The sequence below is a fragment of the Danio rerio genome, chromosome 8, assembly GCF_052040795.2.
Source record: "Danio rerio strain M-AB ecotype USA chromosome 8, GRCz13ab, whole genome shotgun sequence".
Lineage (NCBI taxonomy): Eukaryota > Metazoa > Chordata > Actinopteri > Cypriniformes > Danionidae > Danio > Danio rerio.
Genome location: NC_141028.1, coordinates 9,435,980 through 9,449,652, shown reverse-complemented (window position 1 = coordinate 9,449,652; position 13,673 = coordinate 9,435,980). Strand labels below are relative to the sequence as shown.

General features: G+C 35.0%; 1 protein-coding gene across 7 annotated transcripts in view; it reads left to right on the top strand.

Moving 5' to 3' along the window:
• Positions 1–13,673, top strand: part of mecp2 (methyl CpG binding protein 2) — a 47,852-nt gene that overhangs the window by 11,649 nt on the left and 22,530 nt on the right. For 4 of the 7 annotated variants that reach the window (XR_015496864.1, XR_015496862.1, XR_015496861.1 and 1 more), the window contains exon 1: positions 6,180–6,308. The exons of 1 other annotated variant lie outside the window; for it this stretch is intronic. Coding sequence is in view for 2 of the 6 variants with exons in the window: in NM_001328555.1 (NP_001315484.1) it covers positions 6,277–6,308 (32 nt within the window). In the remaining 4 variants the exon portion in view is untranslated. 7 annotated transcript variants of the gene reach the window in all.

Genomic DNA, 13,673 nt, shown 5'->3' with positions numbered 1-13,673 from the left:
ATGTACATTCTTTAAAGCCTTTTGGCAAAATTATCTGTATCTCCCCTTAGCATGTGTAATAGTTTGCATGTTATATTTTTATTGAATGTGTTGTCATTGTTCAATAATAAATAAATAAATAAATAAAATGAACTATTCAAATAAAAAAATCTGTGGTTTCAAATAAATTAAAATAATCCCGATTAAAGTTGCCCAAATGAAGTTCTCAACAATGCCCATTACTAATCAAGAAATTAGTTTTAGTATATGATATCAGAATTATTTTTGACATTAAAAAATCAATATTTTTGATCCATAATGTATTTTCAAAAATATGTTTTTTTGTTTTTGTTTTGTGGTCCAAGATCACATATTGTTGTGCCACTTTTGACCCACCCCTGTGTTACTTTAGTCTCTACTGATCAGAAGTAACAATGTGCAGTTTATGTTCAAAGTTAAAATTAATTTGAAGTTGTTCTACATTTTGTGCAGAGTACCACCTTGTATTGATATATCACACTTGTGAGTTAATAAAAAGTTATTTATGAACAACAGTAATTTCACCCTTGCTCTCTCCATTGTATATAAGTAAAATAAATAATCTTATTTCAGTTTGAATAACAACATTATATACTTACCCTAGGCGGCACAGTGGCTCAGTGGTTAAAACTGTCTCCTCACAGCAAGAAGGTTTCTGGTTCAATTCCTGGCTGGACCAGTTGGCGTTTCTGTGTGCAGGCCATTTCAAATAAAGCCATCTTTGGGACTACAGCAAGCCAAAATCAGAGCCATTATCTACAAATGGCAATTAATAATTAATAAAAACCATGGCTATTCACTTACTTTAAAAATCTAAATATTATTTAAAATGAACAATTACAGTGGTGTGAAAAAGTGTTTGCCCCCTTACTGATTTCTTATAATAATCAAAGAAAACACAAGGAAACGCATCATCCTGGGAGTCCCTGGCCAACCAAAATTACCTCAAGAGCGCAGGCAGGGGCGGACTGGCCATCTGGCAATTCTGGCAAATGCCAGAAGGGCCGGACCATTTTTTAAATGTGGGCCGGTCAGCTATTTTTTAAATTCATTTATTTTTTTCATATGTATTGTTTTTTAAATGTAGGCAACTTAGTAAAAATAGAATAATAGTAAATGTTAAGCATTGGCCCAATCGGCAACAACCGGCTGGTTTCGAGATGGGCTGACCCAATCTGAGGTTACGCAGACGTAAGACAGTGCAGTGGCGCAGTAGGTAGTGCTGTCGCCTCACAGCAAGAAGGTCACTGGTTCGAGCCTCATCTGGGTCAGTTGGTGTTTCTGTGTGGAGTTTGCATGTTCGTGTGGGTTTCCTTCACAAGTCCAAACACATGCTATAGGTGAATTGGGTAGGCCAGTTAGGAATTGGGTAACCCAGTAATGGGTTGCAGCTTTGAGGGTATCCACTGTATAAAACATATGCTGGATAAGTTGGCGATTCCCAGATTAATAAAGGGACTATCCCAAAAAGAAAATAAATGACATGATTGCATATACAAATGGGTTGTTTTTGTTCCAGTCACATACATCAAATGTTTAAATATCTCTTAAATAGGTGCTGCTTATATAATTTTATCATCTGTACACCAATATAAGTAGTGAATGTGCGTGTCCTTGGTGTGGCTACAGTGCCAGGGCTGATTTTTAGTCCCAGTCTGCCCCTGAGCGCAGGAACAACTCATCCATAAGTTCACAAAAGACCCCACAACAACATCCAAAGAACTGTAGGCCTCACTTGCCTCAGTTAAGAGGAGTGTTCATGACTCCACCATAAAAAAAAGAGACATGGCAAAAATGGTTTGCATGGCAAGTTCCAAGATGAAAAACAACATGAAGGCTCGTCTCAGATTTGCCAGCAAACTCTTGATCTTGATGATTCCCAAGACTCTTGGGAAAATACTCTGTGGTCTAATGAAACAAAAGTTTGACGTTTTGGTAGGTGTGTGCCCCATTACATTAGACAATAGTAATGCTGAATTTCAGAAAAAGAACATGATAGCAACAGCAAAATGTGAGGGTGGTAGTGTGATGGTCTGGGGATGTTTTGCTGCTTTAGGAACTGGAAGTTTTGTGGTGATAAATGGAACAATGTATTTAGCTGTGAACCAAAATATACAGAAGGAGAATGTCTGGCTATCTGTTAGTGACCTCACGCTGAAGCGAACTTAGTTTCTGTGACAGGACAATGATCCAAAGCACACCAGCAAGTCTACTTCTGAATGGCTAAAGAAAAGCAAAATGAAAACTTTGGAGTGGCCTAGTCAAAGTTTTGACTTGAATCTAATTTAGATCCTGTGGCATGACTTTAAAAGGGGGATCATGCTCGCAAACCTTCCAAAGTGGCTTAATTTCAACAATTCTTTAAAGATGAATAGGCCAAAATTCCTCCACAGCACTATAAAAGACTCAGTGCAACTTATCGAAAATGACTGACTGCAGTTGTTCATACTAATGGTGGCCCAAACAGTTATTATGTTTAGGGGGCAAACAGTTTTTCACACAGGGCTATGTAGTTTTGTGTTTTGTTTTTTCTTAATTAAAAAAAAAACTTCATTTTAAAACTGCATGATGTGTTAACTTTGACTTATATGTAAATTGATTTGATGATCTGAAACATTAAAGTATTACAAACATACAAATAAATAAGAAATCACTAAGGAGGCAAACCCTTTTCCACACCACTGTATATAATATCGTATTTGTTTACAATTTTTCACCTAATAGTCACATCAAAAAACAGAAGACAGAAATTACTTGTGAAAATTGGTTGACAGTTTTGTTGTTCATTGGTACTAAGAAGGAAGTATACTATATTTACAGTCACTTAACAGTATCTCACACAATCATGTATTAGCATGTGCTGATTATATCAGATGACAATAAGACTGCTGTTTTTAAATATGGCAATTGTTTAGTATGCTGCTTTTAACGGGATTTTGAAATCTTGCGTATCTGTTATTGATTTACTTGTAAAGGTTTTAACATTTATACCCTTTTCTGCCTTCTGCCAAGTCTGTCTATGGGCCCATAAGAAAGGATATAGAATGTCCCCTAATAGTACTTTCATTTCCTCTTTTTCATTTCTTTACCTCATTATCACATTCATGTGTCAAAAGAGGAAGCTGTAAAAAATAAATTGTAAACTTCAGCATTGCAAATATCACCCAACAGCACTTGTTGATTGCTCACAGCTGGAAAATGTCAGTATCAGGCTAAATGTGCAACCGTTTCACATGAAAAAAACGCTTATACTTTCTTGCTGATGAGGGTGATTTATGATGCAGCAACTGTCCAAGTCCACTTTTAAATGCATTTTAAAAGTAAAATAAATGTTTTAGATATATTTATTTGTTGTAAATATTTTGAGTAGCGCAGTGGGTAGCACGTTCGCCACACAGCAAGAAGATTGCTGGTTCAAGCTTCGGCTGGGTCAGTTGCCGTTCGAGACTCGGCTGGGTCAGTTGGCGTTTCGGTCAGAGTTTGCATATTCTTCGGTTTACTCCGGGTGCCCCACAGTCCAAACACATGCGCTATAGGTGAATTGGGTAAGCTAAATAGTCTGTAGTGTATGAGTTTGTATGGATGTTTCCCAGTGATGGTTTGCAGTTGGAAGGGCATCTGCTGCGTAAAACATATGCTGGATAAGTTGGCAGTTCATTCTGCTGCGGCGGCCCCAGATTAATAAAGGGACAAAGCCGAAAAGAAAATGAAAGAAAGACTTTTAAGTAGCCTATTTAAATTTTGAGAGTGAAACGGTGGCTCAGTGGTTAACACTGTCGCCTCACAGCAAGAAGATCACTAGTTTGAGTCTCAGCTGGGCCAGTTGGCATTTCTGTGTGGAGTTTGCATGTTCTCCGGTTTACTCCGGGTGCCCCACAGTCCAAACACATGCGCTATAGGTGAATTGGGTAAGCTAAATTGTCTGAAGAGTATGACTGTGTATGGATGTTTCCCAGTGAGGGTTTGCAGTTGGAAGGGCATCTGCTGTGTAAAACATATGCTGGAAGAGTTGGCAGTTCATTCCGCTGCGGCGACCCCAGAATAATAAAGGGACTAAGCCGAAAAGAAAATGAATGATAAAAGTCTTTTAATTAGTTGCCTAATTAAATTTTGAGAGTGAAACGGTGGCTCAGTGGTTAACACTGTCGCCTCACAGCAAGATCACTAGTTCGAGTCTCAGCTGGGCCAGTTGGCATTTCTGTGTGGAGTTTGCATGTTCTCCCTGTGTTGGTGTAAGTTTCAGATGATATGGTCTCCCCCACAGTCCAAAGACATGCACTATAGGTTAATTGAATAAGCTAAAGTGGCCGCATAGTGTATGTGTGTGCATGTAAGTGGGTGTTTCGCAATACTGGCTTGCAGATGGAAAGGCATCTACTGCGTAAAACATACGCTGGAAAAGTTGGTGGTTCATTCCACTGTGACGACCCCAGATTAATAAAGGGACTAAGCCAAAAAGAAAATGAATAAATGGTATGATTTATAATTAGGTATTTATTGCTGGCCTAAGTGGCCGATTACCTTGCTTATTAGTTAAATTCGCCCCTGCGCACACACAAACTTATATATATATATATATATATATATATATATATATATATATATATATATATATATATATATATATATATATATACATATATATATATATATATATATATATATATATATATATATATATATATATATATATATATATATATATATATAAATATATATATATTTATAAATTCACTTCATATTTCAGTTTTTTATTATTCAAATGGCTCAAATTCTGATTGAGTTAAGTTAAATGTACTGGCTAGTTTGCTATGTGCCTAACAAATTACAGTAGGCTACACTCTCATCTCATCTCATTTTTGTGCGCTTTTCTGGGGCTGGGGCTGGGTCGCGGGGGCAGCAGTCTTAGGAGAGAACCACAGACTTCCCTCTTCCCAGATACTTCCTCCTGCTCCTCCGGGGGGATCTCGAGGCTTTCCCAGGCCAGCCAAGAGACATAGTCCCTCCAAGGTGTCCTGGGTCTTCCCCAAGCTCTCCTCCCGGTGGGACATGCCTTCAACCCTTCCCTTGGTAGGCGTCCAGGAGACATCCAAAAAAGATGCCCGAGCCACCTTAGCTGACTTCTCTCGATGTAGAGGAGCAGCGACTCTACTCTGAGCTCCTCCCGGGTGACAGAGCTCTTCACCCTGTCTTTGAAGGCCACCCTGCGAAGTAAACTTATTTCGGCTGCTTGTATCGGAGATCTTGTCCTTTTGGTCATGATCCAAAGCTCATGACCATAGGTGAAAGTAGATTGACCGGCAAATCAAGAGATTTTTTCTAATGATATGTGATGTAATAAATTTCTATTTAAAAAAAATATTTTTCATATTATATCTTTATTTTAAATATATAGGAAATATTTTTGGTACATCAAAAATAGTGGTTATGATGACTATCAAACTAAGTTATTAATTCAATAAATTCAGCAAAAAATACTGCTTAAAATGTCACCTAAATTCAGTATTTAAATCTCATAATTAAATAGAGAATTAGGTGAATAACTGCAAACAAGTCCACTATTTTAAGAAAAAAACACCACTTTCACCTACAGGCCTGTCACAGTATTTCCCAGAACATTATTTATTCTGGGGAAAGTCTCTGTTCTTTTATTTTGGTGCAAATAAAAAAAATATTAATAATATTTAGGTCTTTAAATTGCCATTTAAGCTGAATATATCTTGCAAAATAACTAGTAAAATATTATGAAATGTCATCATTACAAAGATTAAACAAATAAATTACTTATTAAATTACTTATTAAAACGAGTATCTTTATAAATGTGTTGAAAAAACACTTCTCTGTGTTAAACAGCACTTCTGAAAATATTTTTAAAAGAATTAAAAATTCACAGGAGGACTGATAATTCAACCTTGACTGTAGATCTAAAAAATAAACAAATGAAAACACTTGAGATTAATTTATCTTAAAGAAGCAGCATATTATTTATACATATAAAAAACACAACAACACACACACTCACATAAACTATTATTCTGGTGTGCAATGCAGCTTTCCTCGCCCTGGTTCCTCTCTCTAGTTATCCGCTTCTCGGCTCTCGCGAGAACACACGCGTTACTCCCTTACTACCCTTCAACCCCACCTCTCGCGAGATCTCCGAGGATAGTGTTGTGTGTTAGAGGGAGTGGGAGAGGAGGGTGAGGGGTACCCACAAAGATGTTGCGTGATTTTTGGGAAATTTATTTATTTAAATAAAAATGGCCGCCGCAGAGAGCGGAGAGGAGAGACTGTAAGTGTGAATCGCATCCATTCCCATTGTCACGGATTCCAATGTCAGGCGTCGCGAGCGGCGATGGCGTAGGCTTTTTTTTGATCGTCGCTGTGATATTTTGTCAGACTGAAGGGGGGGAAATGTTAGCCGCTAGCCCGCGAAGGCGTTGAGAATACGTCACTCGTGTTTCTCCCGCTCTTTTTCCACGATAAGCGGACACTTAGTGCGGGGTGTGTGTGTTTTTGCTGTCGTTTTCTGACGCGACTCCAAAAACTCCTCTGAAATCCGGAGCTGAGGGGCTGCCCGCGGCTTTGGACGCACACATGTTTTGTTTTGCTGATATTAGCAGCTCAGTTCTGAGGGTAGCTGTCAAAAACAGCAGGCTGAAGTAAGTTAGCTAGCTTGTGACGCTGCAGGACGATTTGCTCCAGATATATTTACCCGTCCTGGAGTGGACTTGCGTTTAGAAATGAGGTTGTTGTGGTGTATAGGTAGCGCTCTGCATCATCAGGTACCAAGTTTGCATATGCAAGCATTAAGTTGGCCAGTGTGCTATGCCTGTGCCTGATGTACGTATGTGTCTCTGTGTTGTTGTTGCAGCTCATTTCACCCGTGCAGCGTGCAAACTGAAGAACTCCAGGTGCAAAACACTGTTCATGCCGTGTTGTTCTTCTGGCTTCACTAAAATAGACAGTGAGCTTGCATTAGCTGTGCACAAGGCACTCCCATGTGAGAGCAGAGAGTGGTGATATGGTTGAGCTGACTTCCGGTAGCCTGCTAACAGATCTAGTAGCATCATTTTTGCCTCTTTATCCGTGTGTGTGTGTGGTCGACTGTGGGGTTTTGCAAAAACTGAGTGACTTGCATGACACTGGTTCGTGGTTACACACACACATACACACACTCAAGCCATGTCTAGAAAGCTAAACTTGTATCCTGTACAACTTCTTCCTGCGTAGCATGCTTTGTGAATTCAATGCAAGGCTCATTTGGTGTGGATGATATAATTAGGTTGTCAGACAAGGGTAATTTTAGAGAATTAACCAAAACAGAATGACATTGAAGTTTAGCTGTGGAATAAGACAAGCGGAATATATATATATATATATATATATATATATATATATATATATATATATATATATATATATATATATATATAAATACACACACACACACACACACATATATATATATATATATATATATATATATATATATATATATATATATATATATATATATATATATGTGTATAAATATATAATGCAACAGATGTGCAGTTATTTTATTAAGGCATTATACATCACGATGTATATTGACATCAGACTGTATATTGAGGTAAAATGTGTATTTATATTTACACATTCTGACTTTATCCTTAATATAATATCAGAAAAGTATTATGAATTGTGAAATCATGTTTGCAGCTGATGACTATCAAAGTACAACTGTTCACTGTCAAATGAATAGTGCTAATGTTGTTCTGAAGTCCTACTTGCATGTGATTTAAGACCAAATATTCAACAACAATATAGAGAGCATGTCACAAGATGACACTTAACGAATGTAAGAGTATAAAACCAACCGTAACTCAATAGCCTGTAGGGCTGCACAATATCGTTTCAGCATCGATATCGAAACCTGCGAATCTGCAATAGTCACGTTCCAGGGATCTGCAGTTTGGTTGTGATTATAGTTGACCAGACATTAAAGTTAACAACATGAGTATATTCATATTTTAAACATAAAGCTTAGTAATTGCATGTGTTTTTAAGACCTGACTGTTTGAATTTGTACCAAATTGAAGCCATTTTGGACACATTAAATGAAATCTTTGTTCTCAATTAAAACACTACATTATTATTATTATTATTATTATTAAACAGTGATTATTTCATTTCTGCTTCTGAATAGTGTTTGACTTGCCAGAAAATCATAAATTATTGTTTATTTGCATTTTTTTCTCTGTTGTATTTAACTTTACTTGTCATTTTTAAATGATATTTTATGCAGATACGCTCCCATACAGATTCATCCCAATCAATCTAAAATTATAAACTCTTTACAAGCTATTCAAGTCATCTGCTGAAACTACATTTATATATAAGTGAACCAATATATTGCCATGCCAGTTTTTTCCAACATCTTGCAGCTCTATTATACATTCCGATTTAAATCAATAATCACATGATAAACATTTGAATCACATTATAAACATTTAAAATCAATGTCGGACAGAAAGATAATTGTGCTAGACTCTATATTGAGGTAAAATTGGTTTTATATTCACACATTCAGACTTTCTCCTTAATACAATTTCAGAAACGTATTATTTGCTAATTCTAAATAGTGAAATCATATTAGCAGTTATTGACTAGCAAAGTTTGTAGTTGACCAGAAATTAAAATTAACAACATAGTGGAATATATTCGTAATTTAAATAGGTCTGCACTATATATCATTACAACATCGATATTGCAATAATAATTCGCAATAGTCACATCGCGAACATACGCAATGTAGGCATGGGATGATGACCGCTTTCAAGGTATACCACTGATTGAAAAAGTTAAGGTTTTAAAACCGTCAAAATTGTTTGCTATACTGTTTCCACGCTATATGTAAGATTTTTTATTTACGTTTTTTTTGTTGTTGTTTTTAGGAAAACACTATCTCCAGCAGAAAACACATCCAAATATGCCGTTTTAAATTGTAAAGAAATCAGTGTTTTTGAAACTAATAAAGACAGCAGAAGTCAGTGATTCATTTGTATTTAGCCTGACATGTTTACTGCTCCAAAATATTTTAAATGTTTCTCAAAACAAAAATATATATTGTGTTCAAAAGGGAAAAAAGTTTTAGTTTTTTACACAGACTTTTAAAAAATATATATTTTAGAGCAGTAATCAAAATACCATCAAACTGTGAAACCGTGATGTTTTTATCCAAGTTTACTATACCTTCAGAATCTTTTTCCGGCCCATGCCTAACGCAATATTGAGTCTGGATTATGATTCATCAGTTGGATGTGTTTTTGATGCTTGTGATTGTATAATGACCTTTAAAGCACTGAGGTATGATTAATTGTACCAGTTGTAACTTTAACAACAGTTTCAGCATCGATTTTATTGAATTATTTTTATCATTCACTTACTGTACTTGTATACTGTTAGACTCGGGAAGAGATAAAACACTTTTATTTCAATTGTATCTTCTTCTTTATTGTATTTATAGATTGTTATATGTGAAAATAATCACAACACATGCAAATACAGAAACGCTCTGCAAGTAGCACAGACTACAGTGAAAATGTGCCTGGGGACCCCAAAAAGATTATAGATTGTTTGTTAGATTTGATGGAGATGCACTCCCACTGCAGAATCATCCCAGTCAATCTAACATTATAAATTCTTTCCAAATAGAGATATTAAAATATTTCAGATATAAATCTGGTGAAATTGAATTCATATCGCAATATATATCGCAAAATGAAAAAAATATATCTCAATGCTAGATTTTTCCAATATCGTGCAGCCTTAATTTAAAACTTAAAGTTTATTATTTGAAAGTGTTTTTAAGACCTAACTTTACTAATCATTTTTAAATGATATTTTATGCAGATGTGCTCCCCTACAGAATCATCCCAATTGATCTAAAATTATAAAGTCTTCATAAGCTATTTAATTAAGTCATCTGCTGAAATTGCTTTTATATTGCACTATACATATTGCAGTAAACGAAAATATTGCAATGTCAGCTTTTTCCAATATCAAGCAGCCCTAATAGACTGTATACCTACCTAATGGCTTTAATGAGGGACAAAACTACAATCCCACAAAGTCATTGCTAATGACAAATAAAAGGGAGCATTATAAACTTATCCGTTTGTGAAGTCGTGATGACTGGAATACTGTTTCCTGGTGTTTCCCGCTGCTCATTTGAATTGAGAAAATATTCGTTTATGACCACTTTTTAGTCATATCACACATTAAAGTGAATTTGATATAAAATCATGGTGTACATGAAAGTCTCTGGACATGCTGCACCACAGACATCAATATTTTAGCAATTTATAAAAAATAATCACTTACTGGCCTTCTGATTAGTCATGGAAATATACATTGTGATCGTGATTTTCGAAAGTATTACATCGCTTTATAAGCGTTTATTATAGCCGCTTTGCATGACGTCACACTTAACAAGTATATAAAGTTGTTGTTTGTCTTTATAGTAATAGTGTATTTCAATTTTCTTACAAAATATGTATAAACATACAAGTATTAAAATGTTTTGAGATTGCAAAATTTGTGGTGCACTGGTGCTTTATGGGAGTTGGAGGAGCTAAAGTTGTATTTTGCCGCTGTTTGTGCATTGTGACTCTAATTGAATAGTTTTTTACATAATATTTTAAATTTACCTTTTAATTCGTTTTCATTCAGATTCCAAATGTTGCACTTTATTGTCATGGCTCAAAAGAAAGCTCAAATAAACATTGTTAAAAGCTCATTTGTTTTCAAATGTCTTTTCAGATAGTAGTTCATGCTTGTTAATTATTGAGTGTTTGTTGTGATTTAATAATACCTATTTTAAAATCTCTACATTGGGAGCTGTATAATGCAGATATTAATTGTTTTCTGATATGCAATACACTTTTTTTTTTGCTAAACATCCACAACAGTAGCTCATTAAGGTTCTATTTTAGAAACAACTGCGACATCACGGCTGAACGGCAGCGTGAACAACAAACAATAATCACCTCAGGTGCTGATTGTGAGCTTTTTTCTTTGTTAAATGTTACCATTGTGAGTTTAAACATCATCATATATGCCAGTTAATGTCATAGTGAAAATAAAACAACCAGCAAACACATAGTTTGAAAACCAAGTTCGAAATGTGAACTCAGAGCAAACCAACAACATCAGTTCATCTTTATTTCTGTAGCGCTTTTGTAGATTGTAGATTAGATTGGCACAATGTAGATTGTGTCAAAGCAGCTTAACATAGAAGTTCTAGGAAATTGAAACTGTATCAGTTCAGTTTTCAGAGTTGAAGTTCAGTTCAGTGTGGTTTATTTTCACTGCTGAAAGTCCAAACATTGAAGAGCAAATGCATTGATGTGCAGCTTCGAAAGTCCCAAAACAAGCGAGCCAGTGACAACAGTCATTTAGCTTGTACTTAATATAATGTAAATATGCTTTCAGTTTTACCAATTAGATGATAAACCGATGCATTATTCTACACTTCTGAATGTTTTCACTTCTTGTGTCATGTCTGGTGCGGACAGAATTGCATCTCAAAGTGTGTTGTTACACTGTAAATAATGCTGGGTTTCACACAATCAATTTGTGTTGGGACAACATCGAGCAATTACCCAGCAAACAATTTTGTGTTTAATAGACGTCTAGTAGACATCTAATTGTAGACAGCGTGGCTAAAACAAGGCTAAACTTGGGCTGTCAGTGAAAATTGAATAGATGTCTAAGAATAACCCAACACTAGACTAATCGTCAAATAGACAGATTAGACAGACTTTGTACGTGTGTAATTAATTTCAGTTTATTTGATGACTAGTCTAGTTTTGGCCTATCTTAGATTCTGTTTTCACTGACAGCCCAAATTTAGCTTTGTTTTAGCCAAGACAACTATGTTTAGACGCCTATTCGACATCTTTTAAAAACAAAAATGCTTGCTGGGTAAGATAACTTATTAGGTTTTACAAATTTAAGTGGATTGAACATAAAACTATTAAGTTGTCCCCAAAAAAAAACAACAATCAAGAATTGTGTTCCTTCATCTCATTGAAATTAAGTAGCTTGAACAAACAGTTTTTTGAGTGTATGTTGTAAAAAATGCAGGGTTGGTTTTGACAAATTTTCATGGATTGAACATAAAAAGATCCAAAAGAAAATCTGATATTGCGATATTTTATTTGCCGCGATATATACTGCGATATGAATATAGTTTCAACAGATGATTTGAAAAGCTCTGTTTGGAAAGATTGTATTAATTTACATTGACTGGGATGATCAAGCCTTTTTCTATGCAGTGTGTTTGCATGAATTACAAGCAAAAATAAATAAAAAACAGTGCTTTATGGTTTTTTGGGGAGTCTAACAGTATTCAAGTATAGAAATTGATCCATCAGATGTAAAAACGCATGGTCATCATTGAATAAATAATTTAGAAATAATAATATATTTGTGTTTTTATATTTCGTTAATAATTGAATTCTGCAATATGACTAATGCAGATACACACATTGCGATATCGATGATCAAATGATATATTGTTCAGCTCTAGTTTGAACAATTATATTTTTGAGTATAGGACACTGAGTGAGGTTCAAAACTTTTGTTTTGCTATACCTCCTATGAAGCCCCTAGTACTTGATACTAAATTGTACACATTCACAATCAAATGCAATTATGACCAATACTAATAGCTTCATCACGATTCTTTAACTGGCCTGACACTAACAAAGTCGTGACTTACACAAACAATATGATGTGTTGGTGTTCATTTGTGTTCATCTCATAAATTGGTACTTCATACATAAGGTCAATCCTGTATAATAGTCCATGGCTAATGAATAGATTACTTCATCTACACCAAATAAAGTTGTACCGGCCCTAGCAATTAATTATTGCAGCACGCAAAACAGGATGAAGGTGTAAATGCTTAAATGTACGCACAAAGCAATGAGATTTTAATGCATTAAGCAACATTTCAATTTAGCATCTCGTGACTGGACTTTCACAATATTTATTAAGCATTTTCAGCAATTTTATGTGTGGTTATGCCATCTTGGGATTTAACAAATATTAAGAAAAAAATGTTCCATGTGATTTCTCAATTAGCATTATATGGAAGTTGTATTCATAGTATCTATGAAAAATATAAAAGCTATTAGGAATGCAGAACATGTGAACATCCCAAAATTGTCCAGCAACGTTGATGAACGCCGGATGTGGGTTTTTTTACACAGATTTTTACTGAAAGAATTGGAATTTAGAGTCTTTCCTTATTTTCTAGAACAACAGATAAAATATATTAAAGTGAAATCAGACAAAGTGATTGTAAACAGTTGTTTTTGGATTATTTCTTTTAGTATAAAAAGCTTTTCTTATTTATTTATTTTTCCCATAGTCTTGATCTTCAGTCTTTATTTTATCCTTTAATGTGTCACCAAGCATTCATATTGTGCTTCTCAACCCTACACTGTAAAAAAAATCCTGGTTGCCTTAATTTTTTTAGGTTGAATCAAATTAACCTTATGCGTCCCTTGAATTTATATTATGTCAAACTGACTTGCCTGATGTATGAAATTAAGTTAGGACTTGATTATCTTAGTTTAATAAGCTGCAATGACCTAAACACATG